We start from the raw sequence: 21,717 nt of genomic DNA, 5'->3' as shown, positions 1-21,717 counted from the left end.
AATCGATTGGGCTAGCCTTATAGTTGGATGGAAGTAAATTTACCGTTTTTGCTTTTTTCACTTTGTATTTGAGGGCAATTTTCCAAATACAAGCTCCCGGGGCTTGCATTTGGATGGGCGATTTAACGGAGGGGTTTTTACGTTACCGGATTGGGGGGCTTATATTAATTTTGGAGGGGTTTATACATGGAGGGGCTTATTTTCGGAATTTCACGGCATCTTGTAATTAATGTTTTCTACGGAATAGGCTATGTAATGATAGGCTATAAAAAATTGTCGTAACGTAAAAGGCGGCCTGGAAAGAAAACTAAGCTTATTATCAACGAGAAAACCTAAAAGTCGATGTACCTCGCAAAAATATTGTGCGATCTCCTACCCATAGCCAACTGTTTGTTGCACGATACTTCCGCCGTCGTTGACCGGACAGTTTTTTGCTTGTGTTCCTCTCAAAAACAGGTTTTTCAGACGTTTCATTTCAGTACATTTCACGCGCCTTTTTCAGGTTTCCATTCAAAACTTGCCAGGCGTTAGCGAACCCGTACGAAGACTGGGCATGAAAGGAATGGTTACTCAGTTATTCTTCGCGCCATTTTAAACATTTGTTGTTCGGGTTCTTTCTGGTTGTCTTTCTTTCCTCAACTCGTTGTTTACCACCTTCATAAACGTTTATGCTAACTAAACTACTTAAAATCTACACAGCCATAACGATGGGAAGAAAAGGAGGCTACTATGCTGTACGAACAGGAAGACAGACTGGAGTATTTCAAACATGGTATGAGACAATTTTCTAACTCGACCGAATAGTAACACGGGTCGAAAGAAAACTCGAATTTTGTGAAAAAGAACTTAGCTAATCATAAAGTACGAGATACAGGTAGCACATTTATGCTCACAGTTATGGTTGAGGCAAATTAGCTTTTCCGGGGTAAAATTTCAGACACAAATAAATTTAATACAATTTCAGGGAGGAGTGTGAAAGATACGTCAAAGGCTTTCCTGGTGCCCGATATAAGAAGTTTTCAACTCAAGATGAAGCGAAGAGTTTTGTTGTTGGAAGTGACTCTGGATACAGCGCTAGTTATTCTTACGCAGCACCGACATATTGCGTGAGTATCTTTAAGATAAACTGTGGTATGATAGGAAAAATCAATCTAGTTTAATAGGTGATTCCAGAAAATATCCATACCCTACCACGGGTGGCATGAGTATTTTAACCCCCCCTTGCCCTCCGAATTCCAAAATCGCTAACCCCCCTCTCCTCCGGAATTTTCCACTTTTGTTTCAGACCCTTTGGAATTCCTGTTCGTCTGCCTAAATCTTCAAACGAACGAGAAACTTGCACTTTTTCCCTCTGCAAAAGAATTCTGTTCACAATTTTTAGTCAGACGATCAAGCAACTCAAGTTTTTTAACGTTAGTACACCGTAGCTATTCCTTCTAAGCATTATCTTTAAGCTGCTTACCACCTAATAGAACTCTTTGTTTTCCATTCAATACCGTCATATTTTCAGGAGTAGATCGTATTGATACCAGTGGACGCTGACAAGAGTAAAGTTTACGTTCGATATTCCGTCACCCGCCATATTGAAAATTTCCCTCATTGATTAACTGCTGACCACTAGTTATGCAGCATAAGTTTTACAAGCAAAACACAACGAGTACGAATGGACCGAATGGGTACAACATGTACAACATATTTTTAAACCCATAGTTCTACAATAACCCTTAGGGGCGAAAACAATGTTTCACATGTATATGCTTACGTTGCATTTGAAACATAATTTTGTAAATTCAAGACAGAAATGAATCTTTCACTTTCTCAAAGACAACAAGACATACTCGTGAGTACTTTCATGACCGGTAAACAGTTGTTTGTATTTTGCCTTTATATTTATAAATACAATTTTGTCTTGCAATCGCATAATCCAGTCCGAATGTTGTACTTGCACAAAGCTTCAAATAATTGTCTTAATAGTGAAAATAATCTCCTTGACTATGATCAGTAGAGACACCGAGCTGACGTAGCAAATTTCGAAATTTGTGCAGAACCACCGTAAAATGAAACAAATTTGTTGACTGTAACATTAATGAAAATCAAGTCTTCCTTCCGCTAGACACCAGCGCATCAAAAGGCACGCTGTCGGATTTTACTACCTACATGTTGGCATGAAAATCGGCATGAAATACAAAATCTGTCAGGCGTTCTATTTGGAAACGAGAGACTGGTGCGAGTTTTCAGCACGCAACAACACATCGTCGATCGACAATCGGCGAGAAACACCGACTTGGTTATATTTTTATTAATCAGTTGACTAATTCATCAACTTTAAGGCCTCTTCGATGTGGAGCTTGCTGCACAACCCATCTGCTTACCCATCTGCATGAACGCATACTTCTTCCGTGGTCGGTTCGTGCTTCATTTACAAACTGGGAATGTTAACAGGTCAGCGATTTCAAGGGGAGCTTTCGCCGTCTTTCCTTTGGAAATTCACTGAATTCAGAGCTGAAACACCCCCCCCCCATGCCTTTGGAATTCCAAACTGTGTTACCCCCCCACGTCTTCGGAATTCCAGTCCAAGAAACCCCCCCTCTCCCTCGGAATTCTAAGATGCCGCCCATGGTATGGTATGGATATTTTCTGGAATCACCCAATTTAATATAAAAGCAGTAATTTCAAGCAAGGGATGGTTTAATACCCAACATCTTGAAGCCAGACTCAGTGGGCCCTTCCTTCTAATCTATCTTTCAAGTTAAGGCTTAGGAGGACTGTTTTACCCACAGCTTATCTGTTTGTTTGTGCCTTCCCATGTGACCATCTTAAGGGACTGTATGCAATCTGCCTGTTACACAATTTTTTTTCGGGGTGGGAGGAGCACATTGCTATTACAGACTTTAAATGGATTTAAAACAGGCTTACTTCAGTGTGGATACCAAATCATGTTTGCCAGAGATTTCACTGTAGCAGAAGTATTATTTGATCATTATTATATCGAGGAGCATCATGTATATGGACTGACTGGATGTACTGAGCAACATTGTTATTATTTTCCTTTTTTATCAGGGAAGTAGGAAGAGATCTTGGAATGACTTTTCTGAGAACACCTCTTATAATCCAAGGGGTTATAAGCATTTTAAACCTTCCTATCCAAGCTTCTCGTCAAGTTCAAGTGTGTCTAGTTTGTCGCATAGTTCCTTGTTTTCATCTTCTTCAAGCACTGCAAGTTCATCCGACAGTCGGCCAGTGGTTTATACTGATGGTTGTTGTACAAAGAATGGAAGAAAAGGAGCTAGGGCTGGGATTGGAGTTTATTGGGGTCCTGGAAATTCGAGGTAAATTTTACCCTTGTTTCTCCAATATACCCTGGCTGTAAAAAATTAAGGTACTCTTTTTATAGGTAGAGTTAGAGAGTTCTACGGCAGTGGGGTTGGGATAGAAAAGGGTCATCCATGTGCCATATTTTGACAACACTTGAGTATGTGTTAAATGTGTATTCCTCTAGAGTTCCACAACAATAGGCACATACTCTCGCCTTTATCTACCCCACATACTCTCGGCTCACAGACTTGCATGAAGCTTGCGCGCACGAGCAGAGCCCCATAGCTAAAAAATTACATTATCTATTCATCCAAGAAATTTTTCCCTTGTGACTGTACATCTGTCTGTCTGTCCACCCATCCATCTGCATCACAGGGCATCCAATGTGAAATCTCGCACTTTCTAGCAAGCATGGGAGCCTGCAACCTGACATTACACTTTCATGTTGTCATGATCAATTGACAGATGTCAAAACAGGGTATCCACTGACCAGTATCAGACATTCATACCGCAGACTCAGGTGTTGATCCATCAAGGTTACATGGTTTTTTGAAATTATCCTCTGACAAGTTACTAGTTTCAACTGATCGTAGGCTCAACCTCACTGGATTTCTTTCCAATTGCTACAAGTTTATTGGTTGAAGTAGATTATAAATTTATTAAGGGAGCTTTGCCGTTAGTCTTGGTTGATTCTGTATGTTAGAAATAATATGGGATTACACTGTAGGTTTATTGGATAGTACCACTTACTCTCATAATAAGTCTGGGACAGTTAAAATGAGTAAGGAGAACTCAATTAGCTTCATATTTAGTAGCCTCTGCGGACTGTTCTTCACTGACAAATGGTTTTAACAGTTGCTCTCCATTGGCATGACTTTTTTGTTTTTATACAGAAATGTCAGTGATAGGTTGGAAGGGAAACAAACCAATCAAAGGGCTGAAATAATGGTATGAAGCTCATAAATAAGGCCTGTGGTGTTTAAAGTTGCAAAATTGCTACCCATGTTTGATCATTTTGGCAAAGGTGCCAAAACTTAGTTGTACAGCAGTTGAGACATTGCTAGTACATTAGATGAGGATAAGAATGAGTGTGATATGAAGAATTGTGCAGATCTAGGAAGGTGATCATGTAGAGAGGCTGGGTCATCATGCTGCTGTCTTTACTTATGCCATTTTATTGAGTTAGTGATGTAAATCTTCCAAATGTAGTACGCGATAACCACTAATTTCTGCGACTCTCAACTATAGAAGCTCTTCGTATTAACTGTTTTACACAAACTTTTGACTGATAGAGGGTTACGGAGAAATATATGAAAACTTCTTACCTTGTTATAAGAGGTTAACGTTTTAATTAATTTATTGGAAATTAATGCAAATTTAGTGGAAACAACTTTCAAATAAAGGAAATTAATGCTCAAGAAAGGATAATAACATTTTAACATTAAGGCAACGCTCACAAAGAAACAAAACTTATTGGGACAAAAGGAACAAAATTAAACATAAGTGAAGAAATCTGGCCATTTTGAGTGTTCTACAAAGTTTTACTGATACTGGCAGATCTACAACCTGAGAAAATACTTCTTTTTCTTACGTGTCAAGAATGTCAAAAGTGTATCAAAAATTTGGGACCAAAATAAGGGAAATTAATGCTCCACTTAATTAATGGCGTGGAAATTAACATTTACTAAAATTAATGCGAATTAAAGTAAAGCAAATTTTTGACAATTGCGTTAATTTCATGAGGCATGAATTTTCTATAATAAGGCACATTTTTAGCTTTTTTCAGAGATGTTCTTCGCCAACCAGGATATATATAGATATATATCTATTAAAAGTCATTACAACAGTTCCTACAAATCACTATGTTAACAATAACATATTACATCAAATTCTCCATAACCTGAAACTTTTATTAATCCAGGTTTATAACAAAATGGTTTATCTACTTTGTGTATTGTGTGTTTTTTTGCAAAGGCTGCTGTCACTGCTCTTGAAACAGCAAAGGATATGGGTCTTAAGACACTGGAAATCAAGACAGACAGCACCTACACCATCAAAGGTAAAAATACATAATTGTGTATTAGTATAACACTCATAATAACCAATCAACTTATCTTAACATGCTAACAGCACACACTCTTTCACTGTCAGGGGCTACAGACTGGTGTTTGAGATGGAAGAAAAATGGATGGAAAACTGTCAATGGAACTGAAGTGCAAAATAAAGATGAATTTCAGAAACTGTCCAAACTCTGTGATGAAGTTGATGTCAAATGGGTAAGCTGCTTTGTTGTTTAGTATATTGTTTTCCTAAGTGCTTAGTAGAATAATGAGTATGAGCTAGACACTGCTAGAGGCTGTCATCTGTGCCATCATAAAAGGACACTAGAAGCATCTTTAGACTGAATAAACCAGGGCCAGGTTGTTCAAGCTGGGTTAAGATAACCTAGGCTAAGTGCAAAATTTGAATTTGATATGAAAGCTTGAAAGGTAAATTCAGTTTAATTCTTTTTGTTTACAATTTGATGATTGGTTGCTCTAAGAAGAAAAGGGAAAATAACCCGAGAAATGCTATTGAAAAGAGAAAGAAACCTGGGTTAAAATTTAACTCCAGGTTGGCACTAATCCGGCTTTGAACAACTGGGCCGAGGAGATTAGCTTCAATATGACTGAGATATGATACCATTGGCCAAACTTGTGGAGGCGCTTGGTGGGCCTGGACCCCCTTTAATATTTGGAGGCCAAAGTCTGGCTGCAGAGGGCACCCACTTACTTGAAGAACTGAATCTGTTACTGGATACAGTACATTGTACTTACCTATAATAGGGACCTACTAAACCTTTCTAGTTGGGCAGACTCTCAGAGGATGTCACCTCCTCAGCTAGGAGTTTGAAAAGGGGAGGGACTTCATCAAACTTTATTGCAACCAACAAATGTCATTTTTTTGTTTGTTGATTTTTTTCTCTTAGACTCATGTTCCAGGGCATCGGGGAATTGAAGGCAATGAAGCTGCAGATAGCCTTGCAAAAACAGGAGCTGACAAATAAAACAAAACTTATGCTATCTTCATTACTGTTCAAATATTACACTATCTTGTTTTCACAAAGGCAGTGACAACAGATAACAATCTGGTCATCACTATATATTGTATATGTACAGTATAATTTGTTTACATTTATATATTATTATTCTTTCCTGTTAAGACATTAAAATACCTAGATTTGGCCTGTATGTCGCTGATGTTACAGATACTTCAGGTTAGACTTGTTTCCATAAATAATAATCTTGATATCAAAGGCAATAAATTATTTCAGTAGTGAAATTGACTTATCATAATTGTTCCAAATGTTTTTTTTATATACATGTACAGTACTTATTAAATACATTATTATACAAAATTTATTGTAATTTCATCATTATATAAAAATTCATTGCAGTGTTACAGTTTAAAACTATTAAAATTATGTGAAGGCCAAAGTTGTTGTTTTCTGTTTTTGTCATTGATCTAATGCTTTGATATGTGTGAAAGTAATACTTTGTGTGATCAACCCACAGCTATAATGATTAGAGACAATATATTTTCTGACAAATATACACTGTTAGATCCTAGCTACACTGTTTCCTATTTTTTATTTTGATATTTTCTTTTAGGATAGATTTCCACCAATATTGTTAAAAATTTCTTTTGTGTATCAAAGTATATTGATGCCTGAATAAAGATTTATTCTTTGGAATTCTGGGTTCTTTTCAGAAGTTGTTGTGGATTAGTTCTAGTAATGTAAAATTCATTTATAGTATCTGCTGAATGTTGCAACACGGACATCTTTCTAATATAAAGATTAAGCCAGAACCAAGAGTGAAGCTTCCGTTAATACGTTGCAACGGTAATTACTTGGTCTCAAAAAACGACCTTCCGAGGGAAGTGAGTCTCTCCTAAAAAAAATGGACTTGAGCCTGCGATCAATTTACAGTTAAAAACTGATCAGCGAAAAACGTCAAAAATCCATGATAAGGTCTTGTGATACTGGTCAGCCGATACCCTGTTTTGGCAGCTAAAATCAAGTTAAACGCAAGTTGCAGGCTGTCACATTTGCTAGAAAATGACAAAATGGTTTCCCTGTGGTGCGGGTTTTCTAGGAGGCAAAGATAACCAGTATCATTATTATTATTATTATTATTATTATTATTATTATTATTATTATTATTATTATTATTATCATTATTTTTATTTTTATTATCATCATCATCATCATCATTATTACCCATGATACTCTGCTGCGCGCCTGTAAGTATTCCAGACCCTTATTGAATGGCAAGGTAATGCGTTCTGTAAATAAAGGTCTCATTGGAATGTCCAATTTTTCACCCAGGCCTCCTCCGGCACATTGTTTCTGTAATCTGATAACGTCTTGTTCATGTCGCTTGTTTGTCAACTACCCAGTAGTCTAGTATTGGCTCGATAAGTGAGTTGTAGAACAAAGTTCTTTTACTTTTAGTGACAAAAATTTCTTTGCTCTTTGCAGTAGGTAACGGCGCTGCCCTGTTTTTTTCTTTAACACGTGCCATGTTTGTTTCAGTTTAAACAGCTGTCTGTCTTGAGTAGTAAGATTTTTGCAGTTTAATTCAAACCCAAAATCTCGGCTTGCTGCAAACTCAACTGAATTTGTCTTCCAATGGCAGCTATGTTTTAAAACCTTTTTATTAATACCTACCCTTCTGCTTAGATGCCTTTGTTCGTGACTGGCGATAGTCTCTACCTTTTCAACAGTACAGTGCGTCCACATACGAATGAAATTTGTGTTGCTCTTCAGCATAAGTTATAACAATGCGGTTGTATGAAGACTAGCTAAGACTCAAAATGCTAGGTCATCTCAAAAAGTATAATTAAATAATAGAGAACCTAGGAATGAGCCTAGAGGAACGCCGGCAGTAATAGGTTGAGAAAAGGAAAGTCGACCTTGGATCATGACCTTCTCGATGAAACCGACTGCTGCAATTATAGACCGATATCATTGCTAAGCGTACCAAGCAAGATCCTTGAATCAGTAGTCAACGACACAATTGTTCGTCATGTATACAAAGCTAATAATCTAGTCACGGACAAACAATGGGCATACCGCGCAGGATTTTCAACAGAACTGTTACTATTACAACTTACTGAAACATGGAGAGAAGCTGTGGACGCAGGCTTAGTGGTAGCAGTTGCCTTCATAGATTTTAAAAAGGCATTCGATAGTGTGTCGCACGCCATTCTCGAAACGAAGTTGGAAAGGGACTTTGGCATATCAGGGCTACTCCTGGATTGGCTTAAAAGTTACTTGAAGGAAAGACAGCAATACACAGCTGTTAATGGATCAACTTCAGAGATGATACCGATCTCTTTTGGAATTCCTCAAGGGTCTGTCTTGGGGCCGACACTTTTCACTCTCTTCACGAACGATCTTCCGTCCTCAGTATCTTCCGGATCCGTCTATATGTTTGCCGACGACACAACGGTTTACTGCATAAGTGACACGGCAGAGAAAAGTATTGCCAAGTTAAATTCTGCACTTCGGGAATTAAACGAGTGGTGCCTCATTAACAGATTAACACCCCACCCAAGTAAAAGTGAGGCCATGCTAATCTCTAGAAGAAATCCCCCGGTAAACATTCCCCCGATCTTTATCGGAAACTCTACGATTGAATGGGTATCGAAATCACGGTTACTGGGAATGACCGTCGATGAGAAACTGACCTGGACTCAACATATGCTGGAACTCAAAAAATCATTTGCTAAAAAACTAGGATTACTTAAGAAGTCGAGATTTCTCCCTAGAAACGTTCGTCAGGACCTCTATTTTAAGGTCATCTTGCCTTCAGTGACCTATGGTCTTATATTATGGGGATCCTGCTGCAATTCCGACCTATTTCAGTCCCTGGAAAGACTTCACTGCAGGGCTGCGAGACTTATCTTTCATTTGCCGAAAGACATGGCATCTGCTGATGTCCTACAACTGGCCCAATGGCCGACTCTGTCTATTTATTATAAATTAGCCATTTTTATCTGTCTTCATAAAGCTTTCCACGATAGGTTACCTGTCACATTAATCGACCTGATTTCTAAGAAACGGGCCACAAACTATTCAACCCGGACTTGCGCTTCTTTAATTGTTCCACGCTTCAACACGCGTTACATGAAAGACTCTGTCGCGTTTAGAGGCTCAGTCCTATGGAATGCAGTGACCAACAAAAAACATTCCTTATCGTGATCTCAGGCTAAAGCTTAAATCTCAAGCTAATTTTAATGAATTCAGCTTTAAGATAACGTCTGCATCCACTTGTAATTTTAGAAAAGATGACTTTGTATATACTTAAATTTATGCTCATAATTCCATATTTGAAAGCGTTAATTTAGTTCAAACATTTTGTCTGTATATACCTCTAGTTTTTAGCTTTTTTAGTTTACTTGTAATTAGTTAATTGCAAACGACCCCACAAGCTCATGTAGCTTTAATACTCATCGTTTTAAAATAAAGGCTATCTATCTATCTATCTCAGTTTGCGGTCTTCAAAATAGGAATTGAACCATTCCAGAGAGATCTTCCTGAGGCTCCACAGAAGGAGAGTTCTTTACCATGCAGTGTATGTCGCATGATCAACTGTTGTAGCTAGTAGGTTAAAAGCCTATTGAGATACTAAGATTTAAGCCAGAAATCAGTCCCATATCCATGTTGGTAACTAAGCTGTCTACTTGCTTATAATCACAGCTGCATCGTAAGTGATAAGAACGGAATGCTGACCAGTGGATATTCGGAAGATTGTGTTTTCTGTCATCGGTACTCAAAAAATGAGGTGTGTACGTGCCTTTCGAGAACTTTAGACTGGTGGATAAAATGATGATTAAACGATATAGCTGTCTACTCTCTGGCAGTCGGTCTCCAGCTAGACAGGACAGAGTTTTGCTTTTTTTCAACACGCCAGGTTTCTTCAGTGCTGATACTCAGACTGATGTCTTTTGTCGAGGACGACTGACGTTATAGCAGGCCGAGTGGGCTGCCCACAGCAATCACGGAAAATTCTACTATCCAGTCCTGTGGTATTGCCGACTTGCAGTTCAGCTGACATAGTTTACAACAAATTTCTGCGTGATCTCTGGAATTGCATACTTGTTTCGCTATTGGCCAATGCCGCTTCCTCGAAGTTTGCAGTCCTTTTCCTGTAGCTGACTCGTTGTAGCAGTGCAACTACAGTAGCAAATCACATTCATTAATTGCATACGACTCGTTGATGACCTTATCCTTATCTGGCGACATTTGTGGACTCTTGGGCTCCTCCTTCGCTCAACAGTACCCTTAAGGTGTTTCCCTGAATTCTTTTCACGTCGATAAACTTTGTTCAGATGACTTGAGGAAGTGTGACAAAAGTGCATGATTTGGATATATGACGTATCTTTGTAAACCAATTTGCCCCCAGGGGATTCTTGTCTCAATTTACAAATCATTGATTCTGCATCATATTAATTATTTTAGTGTTGTCTGGGGAAATTTTGGCGCTGGTCTTAGTCAAAGACTTGAGAAACTACAAAACAGAGCGCACGTATAATAACTGGAACTGGCTGGGATGTCAGATAACCCCAGATCCTTCGTGATCTGTATTGGATGAGCCTCGCCGACAGACCAACGAACCAATTAAAAACGTTAATGTTACAAACAGTGAACAGCCAAGTACCAGAATATATATCAGAGAAATTTGCCAACACCAATTCCATTCACAGACATAATCTGCGGGTTCCGCAACACAATTTCTTCGTTCTACTAATGACACCCTTCGAAAATAATTATTACAGTTATTATTAGACATGGCATGGGTTAGCTCACGATCAAGCTAAACTAGTCCCCAATCTCCGGGGACTAATTTTAAGCAAAATAGAGCCATTTTTAAGTGAGAAAATATGGCTTTAAAGAATTTTAAGCGCTTTTTAAGACCAAAGTCGTTTTATACACATATCAAACTACGAAAAACAAGGGGAAAAAATTTGGTGTTATATGCACTTTAAGCAAATGTAACTGGATGACTACAGTCATCGAGTATCACGCACTCATTTCGTTTTGACTATAATTACAAATGTAGGAGGGTCAAATGGAACACGGGACCTTTGCAATTTTGGCTACCCTATTTTTAACAACAGCAACTCCACTGGGCACTGGGTTCCAATTTGCTCCAACCAAAAGGATTGAGCACGAGTACATCTTAGCTTCCCATATTAGAGCAGGTTTTAAAACCTGCCCTCCCCAGTTACACACTTGACCCTGTCAGGAGCCAAGAGCTTGCAGCAGCCCATAATTCTCTCCCACCCTCCCATCCCAGACATTTCACGGGCCTCCTTACCCGAGGAGGAGCCCGCAATCCTAATCTTCAGGTTGTTATTACGCATGCATCGCATGTATGTAGCAAGCCATTCTCGTCCCCAGAGCCACGCGCCTTAATTTGTAACGAACCACGTGACCAAGAAAGACGGGCTCTGGGGACGAGAATGGCATTCATTTGGACTTCCACTAAGAATGAATGGAATGCGCAAAACGCAATTAAATCACGCCAGGAGCCCATGGGCTCCTGATCACGCGCGTTTTTAGCCTGCGTGGCAGGCGCAAAAATAGGAGGAGAGGGGGAGGAAATCCCCCTATCCCCGTCCTCCTTGTCCCCTACCCCTTTCGACACCTGCTACGCAAGCTAGCGCGTTTCGAACTTATCCCCAGGAGCCGATTCCTCTTACTCTTATCACGTGTGTTTTGACCATAATATATAAAATGTCGGCAAGTCCACAGCAACAAACCGTTGAGTGGTGCCAGATCTCCCAGTTGTAGACCTGGATCAGTACAATTAAACATGTAGAAAAATATGAAACGCCAAACTGATCCTTACGGCAAGGCGATGAAGAAGTAATCAAAAGAATAAAACAAATGAAGTGAAACCTACGCAAAGCACAGCGTTGGAGCAAAAGCGTTTGGACCTTCGATCGTTATCGCCCGCACTCATGCCTAACCTTCCGGGTTATTATTAGTTTTATTAAAAAGACTATTATATTAAAAAAGCATCACAAAAAGCGAAATCTCCCGCCATCTCCTGCCGGCCGCCGCCAAAGCTCCGCCAAAAGCTGGATCCAAGGAGATCCCGCCAAATTCTGACCGTGAGGAATCTGGAACTAGTAAGAGCAAGGCAGTTTACGGAAAGCGTTGTGACCGGCAGCAGTGTGGGAACACTTTTGTTTCGTTTTTCGTCGTTTTCTGGCCGTCTGGACCTTTATCAGAAACATTTAAAAACCTGCAGAGGTAAATTTACATGTACGGTTCTCTTCGAAGACGATTTTCGCTTATTTCCTCGCTTCCTTTGTTGTTGATTGTAAAAATGCATTGTTCATGTTGTCGCTAAGTTAGTCTAATTGTCGGAAATTTTTGTCGTAAAATATATTTTTGCGATACTTCGATTCATGTGGTTCAAAACATATTCCTTTAGTTTCAAGTGGTTAAATATTGGAAGAATTTATTATGGGTTTTTTCTTTGGTGAACTTTGTTTTCTTTCTGCCGGCTTTTGTATTGCCTGTCTGAATTTTAGCTTCCATGCAAGCAATTGTACGTATCGTTTGCTTTCGTGCGATGGACAGAAATTTAAGTCGTACGTTTTGAATAGCTTGTCTAAAATAATTGCATGTGCTTTTGAAAAACTTGTAAAATAGTAAGCAGCATCTCTGAACAGCATGCGAAGAGAGCTTGTGTATTTACCAGTTTTAGTACATCACTCGTTAAATTCCAAACGGACATGAAACTATTGACATACATGACGGATCCTTGAGGTCTGAAAATTTGTTGGTAGTCAAAGTAGATCCTTGATTTCTTTACAGTAGTAAAAAGAATACACATTTGAAAGATTTAAAGATACGTTACTGCAGAATATAATTATTATAACTCAATTCTTATTTATTGTCACAAAAACTAAACTGTGTCAGCTAGCAATCATCACATATAATAGTACACACACGTATATCAATATTTTGTTTTGCAAATTTACAAAAGAGACGTCTCTGAGAGACCACTTCTGTGATTTGCAACTAGGAAACATGTATTCTGTGATGAGTGTTGGGCTCCTTAACTCTGAGACTTGGACAAAATGTGGACATGTCGATAGCCTCTGCGGTCTTGGCCTGTGTTTTAGGGATAACAAAATTGGGGAGGGCAAAATAAAAAAAAAACAAAAAGGAAAAAAAGGAAATGCCCATTACAAAATAATAATAATAACAACAATAATAATAATGAAATTTTAATGGCTGTCACAATAAATTACTGGAAGACCCAGTAGTTAACATGGTGGGCCCAATAAATCTCTTAGCTAATCCAATTTATAGTACATTGACCATCAGAAAGTATGACACCCTTCTCGACTTGTTTTTCTACAGATGAATGTTTTGTCTTGGTGGAAAATGTCACCAGGTTATCCATTCCTAGAGGATAAGTGTTTGTAATCCAGTCAAATGCATTGAAAGGGCCATTCAAAGTGATTGATCAACCATTCAAATGATTTGCATATCCATTAAAAAAAATTAGTATTCATCCGAAGTATCGTAACATCCGTTCAAACGGTCGGGACGCCACACAGCTCTTTACGAGGCATCACAGTATTGGCTCTGAAAACAGTAGACATAGAAATATAACAATGACTTTATCCCTACAACATAATGGAGCTGCGTGTTATGGAGAACCAATGAAATTAGTGGTTTTTTTAGAGCTGCGTACTAACTGGAATGTTTAGATGTCTGTTCAAACGGTTTTTGTATCCATTCCCAAAGTGAAAAATTATTGTTGTTCATTGAAATGTTCGGCACTTCATGCAGGTTTGTTATTTTAAGGAAAAGTGATGGCTACCTATTAAAAAATATTGTTTCTAACAAATAGATGACAGACACTGAAGATAAGAAAGGAGATGAAGGCCAAACAGAGCCAGTGTATGGAGGATGTGAAGGTCCAAATGCTACCTATGTGAAGCTGATTTCCAGTGATGAACATGAATTTATAATCAACAGGGATTATGCCCTGACTTCAGGCACAATCAAGGCCATGTTGAGTGGTCCAGGTAAGACTCTTAAAAAAACTAAGTGATCATACTCTGAAGAGCTGTCATTAGGGGCTGGAGACCGGGGATTTCTCCTGGCTGCTAAACCCTAACCCTACTAGAATCATGACCCCTGGCTTTTTTCGGAGGAAACAATGGGAAAATGGAGCAAAAAGAACTTCCTAGCTCTTTAATTTCCTTCCTTCTAGTGTATATACCTGACAACTTGAAATCTTAGTGACAGCTGTTTATTCTGACTCTTACCTTTAACTTTTTATGATAGAAGCTGGTCATTATTTTCAATAACCATTAAATGCTTACAAATGAAATGATCATGACTTGTAATTGATTGTTTTTCAATGTACAAATCATCTGCAAATTAGACTCATTAAGTACGCATCCCATAATTGAAACAGAGAAAAAATCCACAGGTTAAAGTGCTGTGAGTTAATTTCCGTTTTGCTTGCCTCCTGCAACATGCAGGTTAGTTTTGGAGCAAGTGCATTAAAAATGAAGCAAATTAATAAGATCCTCCGTCTTTTGAAAAGCAATCATGGTTCAGAATGCAGGCCTCGAAAATTTTTTGTCTTACTTGCAGGTCAGTTTCATGAGAATGAAACCAATGAAGTTTACTTCAGGGAAATTCCGTAAGTACTTCATAATCTTATTCAAATTTCTCTTCTTTTCTCTTTTGCTCCCATAGACTCTGGCATATGTTGGAACTTTGATTAAACTGAGGGTAAAGGGACTGGCAAAATGTGTTTGCCAAAACAAGGATTCATTGTAGGCTCTTTCCTTATAATTAAATTTTTCTATCACTGGGGCAATGAATATTGTTCATTATACCAGCCAAGGACTTTGTTATACAGTGTATAGAGGTTCGTTGTATCAAGGTTTCAATGCATGTAACTACAGGTGTAAATGTAGCTGCTATGAAATAGAGGGCAGCTGCAGAAGTTCAAGAGTCTGTATTCACAGGGGTCCCAAACTCACTACATGAACGCTTGTTGAAAACAAATACACTGCAGTGTTCTCCCTACCAGGCGATAACCAGTAAAATTTACCACCTGAAGCAACACTTCTTACCGCCTGCAACCTCTTGAAGGTTTACTAAAAAAATAATTTGTTTTAAAAAATAGGCAAGTTGTGATCTGATCTGATTCTCAAAAGAAAGTGAATTAATATATGGAAAATTACGAAAGTATACACAGCTTTTCTTTTTATGGGCCATGCATTTTGGAAAGAGAACGTTGATGTCAGAGTAAAATTATTGGAATCGAACGTTTTAAATTGTTGCCTAAAGATAACAATGGTCTATTTGCATAAAATAGGTCTTGAAGTGAGGAAATGATGTCCCTCACTCCACTACCCCTCCAACCCCCATGGGCCCTTTTTTTGCCTTACTGGCCATGACTGGTCCCTTACCCAGTTAGCTAAAATTTACGGAGAACACTGCACTGGCATATACATGTACAGTGTATTACATAATGAAGCACTTTTTAGGGTTTATATGGAATTAGTTTCATTTCGAAAAAATTCAATTCATTGTTACTTATTGTGTGGAAATGAAGTACAGTGGAACCTGGTTAGTACAGACACCAAGGGGACATGCCATGGTGTCCTTATTATCTGGGTGTCTGTATTAAGCAGGCTCTCAGTAAAAAAACTTCACAGACACATGTTGTATTGATATAAAGACTTAGGCAGACAAAGAGGAAGAGGGGTAGGAACAATGACAGACTGTCCAACCAACCCGATTTCATCGGGATTACCCCGATTTTGATTGCAAATCCCGAATCCTGACCAACATGTGATCGGTGTATGAAAAATCCTGATTTTTACATCCATTCTGATATTTTTGTACAATTGTCACAACAGTTACGATAGAATATACTTCACTCTGATATTCTGATAAAATGAAAAACGGCAAGAAATAAAATAAAATCGAGTATTGTTTTGGCAATGCGATCGTGAGGGTTTGTAGTCGTGTCCACCATCGCTTGACAGTTATGGCTTAGCAGCCCTTCCTACATGCTTGGTAGCCATTCCTACTTTTTGGTGTAGAGTACATGAAGTACCGTTTAGAACGGTACTTCGCTTCTATAGAGTTGCTTTCTTTCTTTAAGTGTCAAAACAACTCCCAGTGTTTTACTTATGGCCCCTGCCACAAGGCCTGCTGATAGCCAAGAATAATAAGAAAACCAATCCAGTTTAATGCATGATTAGGTGGCTCGACCCAGTATTTTTATAGGCACACCCTCCATCTTTGAATCTTCTATACTTAAACAAATCGATCTGTACTGTAAAACGATTATGACCCATTGATTACACTTAGACTAAAATTTATTATGGTATTATTTTTGGGTTGATTGGAATAAATGTCACATGGCAATGATGTCCCAATGGTTTTGTTCTAAATCGAATTTCAGCCCTGTTCAGCATTAAATTCTTTTGAAATGCTTTAAGCTTCATATTCTTTGGATAAAATGTCTTCAGCTGTGTAATGTTTCACAAAAATCTATAAGAGGAATTTCGAGATATCCCGGAATTTCTATAAAGAGTATAAATTATGCATGCACTGAAGACTGGAGTTACTTTTTGGATGTTTCTGAAAAGGTTTTATCACTCATTCGTTATACACTCTAGAAGCTGCTGAACGCAAGTACACTTGCGCGATTTTGAAACACATGAAAGCATATGAATCAGTGTAAAATGGAATGCTGAGCTCTTTTTGTAATATCTAAGGCTACTTTCATGGAAACAGCAATTAAAACAAAATTCGTTGATAGATTTTTTGAGACTGTTTTAGTACAATTGGTCAGTGTAATATTAAATCGCCGAATTTCATGTCGATTGAAAACTTCTAAAAACCTATAAAAATGCTGGGTCAAGCCACCTTAAGGGTAAACAATCTTAAAACTAACAATCAATTTACCAAACATTTTTGACAGAAAAAATAATTGTCAAACCCAGGATGCTAGAAATGGTGTTTCCGAGCCTTTAAATTTCAAAAGTTTCTGGGGAAGCATGCCCCGAGACACCCCCAGCACCTCTTGCTTTCGGCACACAAAAGTTTCTCCCTATTTTTCATAGCCCGAAGTTTGGACAGTCTGCAGGGACAGCCACAAAAAGGCAGGAAATGCAGGGAACTTTTTTATGGAAATTATCCTGGCCAGTTTAAATAGAGTATTTATGTGCTGACACTGAATAAAAGAGTCAAAATGTAATGATGTCTGTGTTCTGTCAAACACTCTAATTTTTGCTCCAGAATGCTGGAACTGCATTATAAGAGGCCCAAATTTCAAAATTTTACCAGGAGCTTACAATTCGGACCTTTGCTTCGAGTTTTTTCATTCTCCACTTACTCCAAAGCTTTTGCCACCTACTACTTACTTAAAATCTTATTGAAAACCCTGAAATGAAACTTGGCCACAGTGCAAGGGTCAAACACAGAAAGAAAAATATAATGAGATCAGTTTAATAAATTTTGTACTAGATCAATAATTTTGTACCAGTTTAAAAATAATTGTACCAGTACAAGACAATTTGTAGCATGAGCAAAATTGAACTACAACATATGCAGGTGTCCATATGAAGTGGGTGTCTGTAGAGTGGGCTTCCACTGTACATAATACAGAGGACACGTACAAAATGCATGAGAAAACTAACAAACTTCTTCATACAACTCCTTATTGCAGATCGCATGTGCTTGCCAAAGTCTGTACTTATTTTATGTACAAAGTGCGATATACCAATAGCAGCACAGAGATCCCAGAATTCCCCATTGCTCCAGAGATCGCCTTGGAGTTGTTAATGGCAGCAAATTTCCTGGATTGCTAAAGGTTAACTGCAGTGTGCATTAGTGTAATAGCGGACATTATGTTGCATTTGTTCGAGTTCAATCTTTTTGTACTTTGGTATGTTAATTTAAGGTTGTCAAACTTTGATAAATATATTTTGCCTAAAGTTAAAATAACTTATGTCATCTCTCAAGAATGTATCAAAAACCACAGTTCTGTTACCTCTTGCACACTTTGTACAGTTACATTACTGTTGTGAGGTATATAAAATTCACTCTTTTCATTTCCACAGCAAAAGAACTTTCTAAGAATGTTACAGTGAGAATTTTCTCAAATTAATTTTTTAAGAGTTGGAAGTAAATAGCCAATGTAATAAAAATGCCATGATAATAATGATAATAATCTTTAATATAGTAGTAAGTGTAGCGTTTAAGAAGATTTTCTGTATTAAATACTGTCTTTATTTCAACATCAAATCAATCTAAAACCAACAAAGGTAATAACTGTTTTGTAAGAGTTACTTTATACTTAAAGGTTTAGAATAAAAAAAACAGAGAACAGAGAAGTGGTAAGCTTTTGCATTCAGTCTCCTTGTCTCTTTCATCTTGAGTTAAACATGACATTTGTTTGCCCTTGGCAGTGTGTATTTTCACAGGGCTAGTGAGGCTGGTTAGATGCCAAAACAAAATATTATAAAATAAAATTATTCAAATTCAGTATAAAAGGTCTACATTATGATTACGGTATGTTGGTTACACCAGATCTACAGTAGCATGCAGCACTTGTATACTGCTGCTTTGCTGTGTTTTGCTTTAACCAGGTTTATCTTAAGATTGGCAACCTTCAGTCTTGAAAGACTAAAGTGCTGCACAGTGAGCAGATCTAGTCAGTTGCTGGTGTACCTCCTTGGTTTTAGGCCTTCCTTGTTTGTCTCTTCATTTCTGCCTATTCAGTAAGGTCTCTTTAAACTCACAAAGGCCTTCCTGCTCTGCCTGCTTCAAAGCTGAATGTTGATGTCAATGCCCAAGGCCTTCAGTCCCTCCTGCGGACATGCATCTTTATAGCATAATTGGGGCTTGCCAGTGGGGCTCTTTTTTGCCAGTGGTTTATCATATCAGTTTAAATTAAGGCATCCCTTTTTTCTTTACTGAATGTAAGCTGTTATTTGCAAACCTTCACATCTAGGATAGTTATTATGATTTTAACAGCTTGTTAAAAATTAAAAATGATATCAAGCTCTTATTCCATTAAAGTCTGACAAAATGTAAACACCAAACAAGAAAGCTGTTAAAAAGGCATCACGTTTCGCTTGCTTGGAGATAATTAGAAAAGAAATGAGGAGGTGATTAAATCTACATGAAACAGGATTTCCCCGCTAAAAGTTTTTCACTTCCTACTTTATTTACGGTCGAGGATATTATTTTACTTTTTATATCATATTCTATACCACTTGCCAGATATGGCACACCATTTGTTTTGCTTGCATTTAGACTGGAGAATAAAGAAAATGATCGGTTACTGACTGACTGAAGAATTGGGATACCCTATTCTTAAAATAATCATATTCATACATGCTGATGTCAATATAAAACTATATTTACAATAATGGTTTTTGAAATGTACAAATTAAAAATTATGTACACTATATACACACTTTGTATCAAAAAATTGCTTTGCTGCAAATATACAACTTTCAGAGTTTGCACTATAATAAATAGTCCCAGTCCCTGTAAATTTAAGATGACTATAAACTAGCTGTCAACTTGTGTATTTCAATTATTTTTGATGTAACCTTTTTAAATCATTATAATAACATTTACAGTCATATTTTCATTCATTCTAAGTGCAATAAATTAATTTTAATTAGCACTATATCCATCTTCCTTGTGCATTGTAGATAAATGACTGTTTCCCACAGTGCTGTGGACGGTATGTTGCTGCAATAACAAAAAATGATGTTAAATTAAAACTGTTAAAATGAAAAATATCGTCACTTCATACTAGAGTCATTACCGTAGTCCTGAATTGTCCAAATGCTTTAACTTAGTAGGAAGCACACACCATCCTAAGAAACTGAGGAGATTCATCTGTTGAAAAGTTTCCCCCTTAGGAGTTCACAATCACTGCAATCTGTTCGTAGTTGAAACTTGTGCTATGCAGTCTCCCTACACAGCTGTATCTTTGTGAACTGACATAAATGACAAAAAACTTGTAATAACTTCAAACAAGTGCCGTAGGTTTTAAGTGGGACACTTCATGCCCATTGGCTATGGAGTATTCTTATCTAACCAACTCCACTGGGGTAAAAGTTATAGTGCTATGCACTGGACAAATCACTATCCAGTGGATAAGTGCATCAACAAGTAAATGAATGTATTAGTTAACTCTTCACTTGAACTTCATAAATATATACTGTAGACTGATAGCTACCATGTATCTGATAGTTGGTGCCTTTATCATTATTCTAAGCATAAATTAAAAGTAACTCAATAAAAATATGTTTGGCGATGACTTGTCGCCATTATCATAATATGAAATATTTTCAAAAACAAATTAATGTGTCTTGCATTTATTGTTTCTGTTCATTTGCATTCAAAAATCATGTTTTTTTACCATGTGAGTTTTTATGCTTGAATGTTTTACAGAATCTTCTGTTGTCATCATTGTCCCACTAAAAAAATGTATTTACCTGGTCCGGGGAGATCTTCCTCTCCAGGTGCCCCTCCTGACCATCGACTTGTTGTCGATACAAATGCAGAACTGGACATGTAATGTTTAGGGGGGCCTTCATAATCCACAACATTGTAATGACCTGGTCCTGGCATTGGCTCCAAAGGAGGAAGAGGCATAGCAGGTGCCGAAATACACAAGTAATGCTTGTTACTGAAAGTTACATTAACAGACAATACAAAGAACATCATTATTTAAGGTTCTTTGCACACTTCCAATATTCAGTTATGCCTGCATTTAACATTAGATTATACCCAACCAAGATCCCCCGGGGGGGGGGGGGGGGGGGGTACTTTAGGAATTTCTGGGTGGGGATGTGCCGCTGGGACCTTGGAACCCTTAACGAGGGGGATGAATAGGGGTATGCAAATCCGCCGATCCGTGGTATTTTTAGGCCCGATCCGTCGATCCGACTTAATTTTTGTTCAAATCCGAATCCGTGTTACTTTAAAAAGTTTTCGTGGTATATAGAAAGTAGCGTTGTACCATGAAAAAATGAATTACTTGATATAGTTGTTCTGTAATCGCAACAGATGCGGGACTTCATGTTTAAAAAGTTTTCGTTACAGCTTCAAATTATGGACAAAGCTTATAATGTTTCTTCCAACAATACAGATTTGACTGATCAAATAGTCTGCAAGCTTGCAAAATGAAAGTATCTGGTATTGCATGCATAAAAGATTTTTCAATAAATTTACTTACTGACATCACTTTGGACAAGCTTCTAGTCGAGCCGCAAAATTCGGAAGAGGCAGAACTCAACTTCATGGTAATTTGCTTACCAATAAGT

General features: G+C 37.8%; 3 protein-coding genes across 3 annotated transcripts in view; 2 read left to right on the top strand and 1 right to left on the bottom strand.

The window, feature by feature from the left end:
• Window positions 1-605: 605 nt before the first annotated feature.
• Window positions 606-7,018, top strand: LOC140952002 (ribonuclease H1-like). The gene is made up of 7 exons (XM_073401397.1): window positions 606-772; window positions 965-1,106; window positions 3,061-3,329; window positions 4,209-4,263; window positions 5,290-5,374; window positions 5,467-5,591; window positions 6,284-7,018. Exons 1-7 carry the CDS (start codon window positions 669-671, stop codon window positions 6,359-6,361), a joined length of 858 nt encoding a protein of 285 aa, XP_073257498.1. The 5' UTR covers window positions 606-668; the 3' UTR covers window positions 6,362-7,018.
• A 5,489-nt stretch (window positions 7,019-12,507) lies between these two features.
• Window positions 12,508-18,274, top strand: LOC140952009 (elongin-C-like). The gene is made up of 4 exons (XM_073401406.1): window positions 12,508-12,622; window positions 14,241-14,418; window positions 14,996-15,044; window positions 18,096-18,274. Exons 2-4 carry the CDS (start codon window positions 14,241-14,243, stop codon window positions 18,235-18,237), a joined length of 369 nt encoding a protein of 122 aa, XP_073257507.1. The 5' UTR covers window positions 12,508-12,622; the 3' UTR covers window positions 18,238-18,274.
• Window positions 18,275-19,806: 1,532 nt separating this feature from the next.
• Window positions 19,807-21,717, bottom strand: part of LOC140951997 (O(6)-methylguanine-induced apoptosis 2-like) — a 10,334-nt gene continuing 8,423 nt past the window's right edge. Inside the window, exons 10-11 of the mRNA XM_073401389.1 lie at window positions 20,887-21,080; window positions 19,807-20,134 (exon numbers count right to left, since the gene is read on the bottom strand). Of these exons, the coding sequence (XP_073257490.1) occupies window positions 20,067-20,134; window positions 20,887-21,080 (262 nt within the window). The 3' untranslated portion in view covers window positions 19,807-20,066. The remainder of the gene's footprint in view (window positions 20,135-20,886; window positions 21,081-21,717) is intronic.

This window comes from Porites lutea, chromosome 11, assembly GCF_958299795.1.
Source record: "Porites lutea chromosome 11, jaPorLute2.1, whole genome shotgun sequence".
Lineage (NCBI taxonomy): Eukaryota > Metazoa > Cnidaria > Anthozoa > Scleractinia > Poritidae > Porites > Porites lutea.
Note: the sequence above shows the minus strand (reverse complement) of the source record. Positions and strands in the feature narration are given on the sequence as shown.

Bases quoted from the DNA above. Each gene is read 5' to 3' on its own strand.
- LOC140952002 (XM_073401397.1), top strand. From the start codon at position 669: ATGCTAACTAAACTACTTAAAATCTACACAGCCATAACGATGGGAAGA. The intron at 3,330-4,208 runs GTAAATTTTACC...GTTTTTATACAG, and splicing joins TGGGGTCCTGGAAATTCGAG to AAATGTCAGTGATAGGTTGG. The intron at 4,264-5,289 runs GTATGAAGCTCA...TTTTTTGCAAAG, and splicing joins ATCAAAGGGCTGAAATAATG to GCTGCTGTCACTGCTCTTGA.
- LOC140952009 (XM_073401406.1), top strand. From the start codon at position 14,241: ATGACAGACACTGAAGATAAGAAAGGAGATGAAGGCCAAACAGAGCCA. The intron at 14,419-14,995 runs GTAAGACTCTTA...TCTTACTTGCAG, and splicing joins GGCCATGTTGAGTGGTCCAG to GTCAGTTTCATGAGAATGAA. The intron at 15,045-18,095 runs GTAAGTACTTCA...TCCTTATTGCAG, and splicing joins GTTTACTTCAGGGAAATTCC to ATCGCATGTGCTTGCCAAAG.